Source organism: Herpailurus yagouaroundi, unplaced genomic scaffold, assembly GCF_014898765.1.
Source record: "Herpailurus yagouaroundi ecotype Mexico unplaced genomic scaffold, PumYag 141, whole genome shotgun sequence".
Lineage (NCBI taxonomy): Eukaryota > Metazoa > Chordata > Mammalia > Carnivora > Felidae > Herpailurus > Herpailurus yagouaroundi.
In genome coordinates, this window is record NW_024412396.1 from 47,048,905 (window position 1) to 47,059,856 (window position 10,952).

Below are 10,952 nucleotides of genomic sequence, written 5' to 3' on the forward strand. Positions count from 1 at the left end.
GCGTAGTTGAATAGTGGTCAGCTGAATCCCTGATAACTCACCCTGGGACCCTCTGAAAAGAGTTCTGTGCTGTTGTAACAATGGGAAGGGCAAATGCCAGCAGCCTACTCATTAGTACCACCCAGTGATAAGGCCTCCCCTGGGCAAGGCCCGGAGGCCATCAAGTAGCAACGTAGCAAATGTAGCAATAAGGGGCTCGGGGCCTTAAAGGGACAGGGTCCAAATGATCCGGTCTTGGCCCTCTCCCCAGTCCCAAGGAGGGCTCAGAGCCAGCTACCGTCAGCTGTTCAGGGAGGACTCCTGGTCTATATTCTATGCCCAATCACAGCATGATCACAGACACGTCGGAATGGCCTTCTCATAGTGCATGTGGTTCTCATTAGTTTATTTTTCTGGAATTTGGGGATTGGACCCCAGACCCAAACATGCTGGTACAGTCTAAAAATAAATGACTTGAACCCACTATAATCCAGCTAATTCTGTGTGGCTCCTTGGTCTGGGGGGTTATTGGGCAGGCTTTACTGCTAGAAATAAAAAAAGGTACCACCTCACCTCTTTCCCCACCCACACCCAGCCCCATTAATATCACACACACACACACACACACACACACACACACGGTCTGGTTCCCCCTCACTGCCAAGCAGAAAAGCTCGGGAAAGCCAGATCTCTGGGGTGTGGGACTCATCCTGGTAGGTTGGGACAATGGTGTCACTGGAAGGCTAAAGCCCCGACCCTGCCAAGTTCTCCTTGGCTGCGTGGCCTCTGTGCCCCCTTGTTTGTGCTCAGCCACAAAACCCAGTGGCCTGAAAAAACATCAACAGTGGCCAGACGCCGCTATGATGCCCTTAAGTAAAGTCCCAAGGTTGAAGTCTGCTGCATACAGATGGTGCTCCTCATAGAGAACCTTGGTTTCCTGAGCGACAGACAATCGCATCTCCCACTAACGCAGAAGCAGTGGGGCTCTGAGAGCCCGGAAGTCAGGTTGACAAGAGGAAGGCAAGAACGAGGTAAAAAGGAGCCGCGGTGCTCGAAGCTCCCTTCAGTGGCAGAACCTTTGCTCCCGGAAGGAGCAATGATCTTAGAGGATTGTGCCTTTAGTCACACCTGCATGGAAACCAGTTTGTCTCCCAACCCCGGGCCCACCTCCCAGAGCAGGACTTCCTCCCCCACACGGTCAAGACCAAGTCCACACCTGCCACGGTGCCTGAATTGTCAAGTCTGTGGCGTACCCTGCTGTCGGGTTCGGCCGCCACTGAAGAGCCTTCCTTCTCTGTCCTCCTTGATCAAGGCCACCACCTCGAGGGAACCCGGAACTTCTCCTACCCAGCAGAGCCACCTGGCTTATTTCCAGAATCGTCCTCTAACAAGCTGTCACTGCCCGTGTATCCTGCTGACCACCAGGAGCAGAGATGTGCTCAGGTCCAGGGGACAGGTGGGGATTGGGGCTGCCATTTATAACACTAAGAGCTGTGCCCACCTGGGAGTCTTCCCCAGGAACTTCTGGCACAGAGGGCATGAGGCTACCCCTTCCTTGGTGCCAGCTTCCAATTGCTCACGAGTCCCAGCTTCCAATGCATGTCTTAGGACCTTTTCTGGGATGTGGCAGCCTCCAGGCTCTGTGGCTTGGACAAACAAGCAGGAGGCCCTCTGAGGGGCATGCCCCCTGCTGGCCTGGTGGCACGCTTTCCCTCCATCTGCCTCCCTGAGCAGAAGTGCCCACATGAGGGGCGCCTGGGTGGCTCAGTCGGTTGAGCGTCCGACTTCGGCTCAGGTCATGATCTCGCAGCTCGTGAGTTCGAGCCCCACGTCGGGCTCTGTGCTGACAGCTCGGAGCCTGGAGCCTGCTTCGGATCCTGTGCCTCCCTCTCTCTCTATCCCAGCCCACTCGCATTCTGTCTCTGTCTCTCTCAAAAATAAACATTAAAAAAAAAAAAAAAGAAGTGCCCACATGAACTCCTGGCTTCCGTTCCTGGGACCTCCAGTGCACGCAGCCGGACCCTCCAGTGCACGCAGCTGGGCCCCTTCCCTATACCCAGCCCTTTGGCACGCACAATGGGATCACAGGATCTGTCCCTGACTCTGTATACCGGGGGGAAGGACTCCCTGGCCAAGGAGAAGCTACAGGGTCGGGCTTGTTCTTCTTCTTCTTAATGTTTATTTTGAGAGAGAGAGACAGACAGACAGACAGAGTGCAAGCAGGGGAGGGGCAGAGAGAAAGAGACACAGAATCCAAAACAGGCTTCAGGCTCTGAGCTGTCAACACAGAGACCGACGCAGGGCTCAAACCCATGAGCTGTGAGATCATGACCTGAATCGAAGCTGGATGCTTAACTGACTGAGCCGTCCAGGTGCCCTGGGTCTGGCTTGTTCTAAATGGGCTCGGGAGGGTGGAGCGGGGGGAGCTCTACATGAGCTCCATCTAGAACAGCACTCTCCGTTTGCTTTTGCTGCCTTAAAGCATGGGCTCAGGCCCCTCAGAGCCTTGGAGCTAGCCTAGCTAGGTCTAGCCTATCTCAGCAGCAGACAAAAGAAAGAAACGGCCCCTGATTGCACAGGCTGAGTCCCACCTCTTCACTTAGTTTCCTTGTTTGTAAAACAAAGATTAGAATTTTAAAATCTTACAGTTGTTGTGAATGAATACAGAGGGCTTGGCCTCTGCCTGGCACATAGTAAGTGCTCACGAAATGGGGCTGGTCTCGGCACTGGAAGGCGGTGAAGGTGGAGGGCCTTTGTAGATCCCCACCCGGCAGCTTTCGCAGTGGCCTGGCCCCTGATCGTTGGCTCTTCCTGCCAGCAGGGAGGCTGGCTGCGGTTTCTTTGTGGGTGCAGGTAGCAGCCTCTGCCTGTGTCAAGCCCCTTGCTGTCTTCTTCCCAGCGAGGGCCCGGTTCCCTGACTCTGTGTCACCTGGATGGTCTCAACAGTCTTGTGTTAGGCCTTAGTAAATTGCAGAGCAGAAGGCTAGAGGGCTCCTCCTTCAGATGCTGGATGGAAAATGGAAGTAGGATTCCATGTTCTCTATCTAGATTCCCAAACTTCTGGCAGGCCTCTGTGGCTGTTTCCCTGGGATTTGGATTCTGGGCTCTTATTCAGAAATATTCCATTCCAGGCCAACGATTCAGACGTCAGAGCTGGGATGAGCGGCTGTGGGCAAGGCCTGTCTTCCGAGGAGGTTCAGCGGGCACATGCATGGCTGTGGAGGGAGCGGCCTTGCTCCTAAAATGGCGAACCACACGAATGAAGCCTGTTTTTCCTCCTTTGCACACTACATCACAGAAAGATTATTCTGAGTTGGGGAAGGGTAGGAAGAATCAGGGAAGGGAAATTTCAAAATGCGATGAGGCTCTGGGTATCTCCTCCTGTCGCCCTGCCCGTGACTGTCCCCCCAGGGGAGAACCAGTGAATCCTGGCACTTGCAGGGATCTTGGAGATTTTCTAGTTAAATAGTGAAAGTGAGTGTGAGTGTGTGTGTGTGCGTGCGCACGTGCACATGTGTGCTAACTAGTGTGTGAGCGTATTTCACATTTTTGTGTGTGTTGAAGTATAATTTTACATGCAGTAAAATTCACTCTTTTAGATACAGTGTTTTCCATTTTGAGCAACTTACACAGTGATGTCACCACCACCAAAAATCAAGATAGAGAGTAATTCACCCCCAAAAGTGCCCTTGTGGCTCTTTATTGTTGATCGGTTCTCCCCATCCACTTGCTCCTGGCCACTATTGATGGGTTTTCGTCGCCTTTTTCAGAGAGCCACATAATGGAAATTATACAGTGTGTGGCCTTTTGGATCTAGCTTCTCTCACTTAGCACAACACACATCGTTGCATATATCAGTAGAACATTCCTCCGTGTTTTGTTTTTAAACATAAAGAAACAGGCCGAGCGCCTGGGTGGCTCAGTCAGTTGGGCGACTTCGGCTCAGGTCATGATCTCAGGGTTCCTGGGTTCGAGCCCCGCGTCGGGCTCTGTGCTGACAGCTCAGAGCCTGGAGCCTACTTTGGATTCTGTGCCTCCCTCTCTCTCTCTCTCTCTCTCTCTGCCTCTCCCCACCTTGTGCTCTGTCTCTCTCGGTCTCTCAAAAATAAATAAATGTAAAAAAAAAAAAAAATTAAAAAAGGAAACAGGCCCAGAGTGGGGAGATGGAGAGGACACACAGGAGCAGGGCCCAGAATTCAGGTCCCCACTACCACCCGCCCCACGGGCTCATTGGCCATGGCTTCTTCAGTAAGAAGTCATTTTTTTAAGCCTCCAAAATCCATGAGCTGCTGTTTGAGAAAATACGTGATGACAACCCATACACTGAAGAAAATGCATGATTATTCATCTACCAGAAACTACTGACTTGCAAGCAAAGGGAAGCAATCATGCATATCAGACTGAATCTTTATTCAGTTAGCAAGTAGTGCTGTGTAGACCACTCCCAATAACTCTGGGGCTTTCCCAGTCTTTCCCAAAGAGATTAACACAGAATAATGAAGTGATAAAAGCTACCTGGAAGCTGGACCAGACCCCACGGACATGGAGATCCAGGGTAGGGTGGAATGGGTAGAATGGTGCAGCCATGAAACGCAGGCCAATATGGCAAGATAATCCGGCATCATCTTGTATATTTCCTGTCTCATACCTAAGTTCCAAGTGAGTGAAAGACTGACAAATGCTTTGCCATAAAGTCAGGGGTCCTGTGATAGAATTTGCCTATAGAAACTGAGTCTCCCATGCCTCCAGACTATTAGAATTAAAAATTCATTTAATAGTCAACTAGCCCAGAATCTTCATTCTAAGAATAGGAAACAGAGAAGTAACATACGGAAATATGAAGTAACTCACATAAGGTTACACAGGGCTATGTCAGGACAAGGGTTAAAAGACTAGGCCTCTGAGTCCCACAGACCTACCTCTCCCTCAACCCCTCTACTCGGCCCTTGCACTCAGGCCACATCCTAGCCTTTACTGTGTGTGCTGGAAGGTAGACATAGAAAGTGGATGGACCCACTTTTAAAACTTACTATAAAGCTACGGTAATCGATGCAGTGTGGTACGGGTGTAAGGATAGATATATAGGTCAATGGAATGGAATTAAGAGTCTAAAAGTAAATCCATACATTTATGGCCAATGTATTTTTAACAAGAGTGCCAAAAGGACTCAGTGGGGAAGAGAATCGTCTTTCCAACAAATGGTGCTGGAACAACTAAATAAAGTTGAAAAAATGAAGTTGGACCCTACCTCACACCATACAAAAATTAATTCGAAATGGATAAAAGATACTAATACTATAAAATTCTTAGAAGAAAATATAGAGATAAATTTTCATGACCTTGGATTAGGCAATAGTTTCTTATACATAACACCAAAAATACCAACAAAAACAACTAGGTAAATTTGACTTCATCAAAATTAAAAACTTCTGTGCTTCAGGGGCACGTGGCTGACTCAGTTGGTTAAGCATCTGACTTCGGCTCAGGTCGTGATCTCACAGTTCATGAGTTTGAGCCCCACATCGGGTTCTGTGCTGACACCTCAGAGTCTGAAGCCTGTTTCGGATTCTGTGTGTATCTCTCTCTCTGCCCCTCCCCTGCTCACTCTATCTCTCTCTTTGAAAATAATAAACATTTAATTAAATAAATAAATAAATAAATAAATAAAAACTTCTGTGCTTCAAGGAATACCATTAAGAAAGTGAAAAAAATAATCCTTAGACTGGGAGAAAATATTTGAGAATTATACAACTGACAGGTACTTATATCTACATTATATATCTCTTAAAACTCAATAATAAAAAGACAACACAATTAAAAGATGGGCAAAGGATTTGTATAGACATTTCTTCAAAGAAAAAAAAAATGGTCAGCAGGCACGTGAAAAGATACTCAACATCATTAGCCATCAGGGAAATGCAAGTCAAAAACATAATGAGATACCACCTCACACCCACTAGGTAGGCTATCCACAAAGAGACAGATAATAAGTGTTCATGAGGATGTGGGTAAATTAGAGCTCTCATACACTGCTGATGGGATGTAAAATGGTGCAGCCACTTTGGGAAACAGTTTGGCGTTTCTTCAAAAGGTTAAACATAGAATTGCCATGTGACCCTGCAATCCCCCCCCTAGGTATACACCCAGGAAAAATGAAAACATATGACCATACAAAAATTTGGACACTAATATTTATGGCATTATTCACAATAACCAAAAAGGGAAATAATCCAGATTCTGTCAATTGATAAATGCATAAGCAAAATATGATATATCCATACAGTGGAATGGCCATAAAGAGGAATGAAGTACTGATACATGGTACAACGCAGATGGGCCTCGAAAACACACTAAGTGAAAGAAGCTAGTCACAAAGGACCATATATTGTATGATTCCATTTATTTGCAATGTCCAGAAAAGGCCAATCTATAGACACAGGAAGTGGATTAGTGATTGCTCGGGGCTAGGTAGAGTGGGGCAGAAGAGGGGGCAGAAAAGCCATTGCTTAGAGTGGAATGTGATGGAATTTCTTTCAGGGGTGATGAAAATGTTCTCAAATTGATTGTGGTGATGTTGCACTACTCTACGAATATACTAAAAACCATTGACTTGTATGCTTTAAATGAGTGAGTTGTATGGTATGTGAATCGTATTCTAATAACGGAGAGCGGGGAGGGGGAGAGGAGGGAGGGAAGAAGAAGGACAAAGAGGAAGAGGAAAGGAAGGAGGAAGGGAAGAAGAGAGGGAGGTGAGATCACTATAGGCCAGAGGGAAATCCAAGCCTGTTTTTCTAAGTCACCAAGAGAAGAGCTGGTCCCCAGAGAGTGTGGGCGGAGGTAGACACAGAGAACTTTGAAATCCTATCTAGTGGCAAAGACAGGGTCAGCAGGTGCCAGGTCATCCCAGAGCACTCAGTGGTCTGTTTCAACTGTCTCTGCCTGCTCTGGGAATTCAAGTCCTCGAGCCCCACCTTGTAAGGAACTAATTAAATTATGTGGATTAGTGGTCTGCTGGATAAGAGAGCCACTCAACACACTCTCCCGCATCCAATGTGAGCCTTGTTTCCCAAAGCTTTAAGCCCTAGGGACATTCAAGCTGTAAGAGAAATGCCCCGGATGGAGTCAGAAGACTGGGGTTCTAGTTCTGGAGCTGCCACCATTAGCTGTGTGGCCTTAGGCAGCTCATGGTAGCCCAGGCCATCTGGGGCAAATGTTAAAAAAAACGAATGCCAAGCCTCACCTCCACAGGTTCCAAATCAGAAGGTTTGAGAAGGACTATGCAGGGATCTCCATTTTTAGTAAGTAATCCTATCTGCACAGCAGAGGAAACCATCAACAAAATGAAAAACATAACCTTCTGAATGGGAGAAGATAGTCGCAAATCACAAATCTGAGAAGAGGTTAGTATCCAAAATATATAAAGAACTCCTACAACGCAATAACAACACAAAAACCAAACAATCCAATTAAAAAATGGACAGAGCAACTGAACAGACATTTTTTTTTTCAAAGAAGATGTACAAATGGCCAACAAGTACATGAAGAGGGGTTCCACATCACTAATCAGGGAAATGCAGATCAGAACCACCCTGAGATATCAGCTGACTCCCATCAGAATGGCTAACATCCAGAAGATAAAAAATAACAAATGTTGGTGAAGATGTGGAAAAAGGGAACCCTCGTGCACTGTTGGTGGGAAAGCAAACTGGTGCAGCCACTTTGGAAAACAGTACTGGTGTATCTTAAAAAGTTGAAAAGAGAGAGGCATCTGGGTGGCTCAGCCAGTTAAGGGTCCAACTCTTGATTTCAGCTCAGATCATGATCTTTTGAGTTGTAAGCCTGAGCCCCCAGTTGGGCTCTGTGCTGACTGCAGGGAGCCTGCTTGGTATTCTCTCTTTCTCCACCTCTCTCTGCCCTCCCCAACTCGTGTGCGCCCTTGAGCTCTCTCCCTCCCTCAAAATAAATAAATAAACTTAAAAGAAGATTTTTAAAAAATGGAAAATACAACTCCTACATGATCCAGGAATTCCACTTCAGGGTATATAGATCCGAAGGAAACAAAATCATTGTCTTGAAGAGACATTTGCACCTTCTTGTTCATTGCAGCATTAACAATAGCTAAGACATGGAAACAACCTACATGTTCATTAACAGATGAACGGATAAAGAAAATGTGAAAAGAAAGAAAATATATATAATAAATCATAATAATAACATAATAAAGAAAATACATATAGGCTCAGCTTTTGGAGGTGACTCTGCTGGGCCAGCACCAGTGCGAAATAAACTGTCTTTTCTGATTAAAAAAAAGAAGAAGAAAGAAAAGAAAGTACATGTAAAATATTATTCAGCCGTAAAAGAGAAAAAAAAGGGCGCCTGGGTGGCTCAGTCGGTTGAGCGTCCGACTACAGCTCAGGTCATGATCTCACGGCTTGCGGGTTCGAGCCCCGCGTCGGGCTCTGTGCTGACAGCTCGGAGCCTGGATCCTGCTTCGGATCTGTGTCTCCCTCTCTATCTGCCCCTAATTCACTCGCATTCTGTCTCTGCCTCCCTCAAAAGTAAATAAACATTTTTAAAAAAATGTTTAAATACTCCCATTTGAGACAACATGGATGGATGTTGAAGACAAAATAGACAGAAAGGACAAATACTGTATGATCTCACTTATATGTGGAATCTAAAAAAAGCCAAACTCACAGAAACTGAGAACAGGTTGGTGGTTGCCAGAAGCAGGGGTGGGATATGGGAGAAATGGATAAAGATGGGCAAAAGGTACAAACTTCCAGTTATAGGAAAAGTAAATTCTGGGGATCTAACGCACAGCATGAAGACTATAGTTAACGATCCTGTACGGTCTATTTGAAAGTTGCTAAGACAGTGACTAAAATGGTGATCATTTCGCAATAAATACATCCATCAAATCATTATGTTGTATACCTTAAACAAATACAATGTGATAGGTTAATTGCATCTTGATCAAACGGGGGGCAAATGTAATCTTAGGCAACTCCAATACACAGTCAGATGTGATCCACTGACCTAGATGTTTCCTATGTTTTCTTTCAGGCTGAGAACTGTATGGGAAGAGGGTTTGATTGAAGTTCAGAAAAGGCATATAACTCCTATCCACTTCTCCAACCAAAGACGGAGGGTAAAGTCCTGTTCGTTGCAGTCTGCCTACACCCAGAATTTTTTAAATCAATTCCACCCCCCTGCACTGGTTCTCTGCTTGTCACCCTCACAAAGCGACCAATCCTGGGTTCCCCTTCTGGAAAAAAGGTCCCTCGCTTAGGGGTTAAGGATGCTCCGTGTACACATGCACGCGCACATGACTGGGAGCCAATCTATTGAGTATCAAATGCGTGAGTGCAAGACTTTGCCAACATGAACCCACTGAGCCTGCAGATGAATCTATCAAGTCAGGAATAAAGGGAAACCGTTGGGATCAAACCAAATGACAAATTACAAATTGGATCAGTGGCTCTTCCTCTAGCTCTGCTGGGGAGGCATATTATGAACTCCCTGGACACGCCCAGTAGCTGGCAATACACACACGCACGCACACACACACCCACAAGGCCCCTTCCTGGTCAGGCATGAAGCAGAGGTGACCTTGACACTTCTCACTCCTAAGCCTTTAGCGCTAAGACTCGTGACTGCACTCAGGAGTCTGAGCTTTGGGCTGGAGAAAACCAACTTTCCCTTTGGCTCTCCCACATGGTGCCTGCTGGCAAGCCCACAGAACTTATGCCAGTTCACTCACACAGTGTTCTGTGCTATTCCCCAGTCCCTGCTGCCCCTCCCACCCCTCCACGGTGTAGCCTCATGGTATGGCAGAATAGCAAAGACCACCCAGCAGTTGGCCCCACAGAGGAAGAAGGAACTGGCAGAAGGCAGGAGTAGATGGGAATGAGGCAGGATTTGCTAGCTGACCTGCCAAATGACCCAGTGGGCAGTTCTAACGGAAGGCCTATCGTGGGAAATTTAAGTCTAGAAGTATTTATTAAAATTGGCCACCACGTGACAAGTGTTGTGCTGCCTGCTGAGCTTACACAGTTCAGTAAAAGTGGCCCTTGTCCTCAGAGACCACACCTTCTAGTAGAAGATGCAGACGTGTGTAGCCAACTAATTGGGACCCAGGGCAAGAGGGGCGCAGGTACACATAAAACGCACGTGGCAAAGGGAAACTAATTCTACATGGGAAGGAGAGAGGAAGAGAGAGGCATGAAAATTCCTGGCCTATTTAGGGCGCAGTGAGTGAACCCCGTGAGTGGAACATGAAGAGGGTGGAGGCTAGGAGTGAGGGTGAAAGAAGAAGAAAGGTCAGAGCTACAGACCAAAGAGAGACGTCATGATGGGCTCAAACCAGGGTAGGGCCTGCAGTGAAGGTGGAGAGAGGGGACAGACTCACGAGATGCCATGGGAGAGTAGGAAGCCCCGTGGTAACTCAGTGAGTGTGGGGGTTGGACAGGAAAGGATGAGTGAAAGATGTTTCAGGGGACTCAAGTCAGGATGAAGGAATGCCATGGGGCCAGGAGACCGAGTCCAAAGGGGCATGAGAACAGAGCTGGCTGGCTAGGAGAGGGCTTCCTGGGAGCGAAGGCAGTGCGGGAGGGGAAAAGACAAGGTGTTCAAAAGGGCGTTTCACGTTTCGTATTTCAGAGGGGGGGGATTTGGGGTCTGGCCATCGGGGTAGTAGAGCTGGCGAGGAGCAGGCAGGTCAAAGTGGAGGAGGTAAGGGGTCATCCCAGTGGATGTTGAGGCCACTTGGGATGACAGCGGAAGACAGAACAGAGGCAGAGCGTAGGAGGTGGGGACCAGAGTCCTTATCCTAGGGGAATATGGAGAGGTGATCTGGAGGTCCACAGATGGGGCCACTGAGGCTGAGGAGGGGCAGACTACCAGCTGACCTACCTTCAGATGGAGAAGGGCTCCTGGGCAGAGCTCCTCAGTCAGTGGCCTGAAGAGGGCCA

The 10,952-nt window shown here is 47.5% G+C and overlaps 1 protein-coding gene across 1 annotated transcript in view; it reads left to right on the forward strand.

The window, feature by feature from the left end:
• The window catches only part of RGS6 (regulator of G protein signaling 6), a 603,304-nt gene extending 594,023 nt beyond the window's left edge, over positions 1 to 9,281 (forward strand). The window contains exon 18 of the mRNA XM_040477590.1: positions 9,046 to 9,281. Within this exon, the coding sequence (XP_040333524.1) occupies positions 9,046 to 9,078 (33 nt within the window). The 3' untranslated portion in view covers positions 9,079 to 9,281. The remainder of the gene's footprint in view (positions 1 to 9,045) is intronic.
• Positions 9,282 to 10,952: the final 1,671 nt, after the last annotated feature.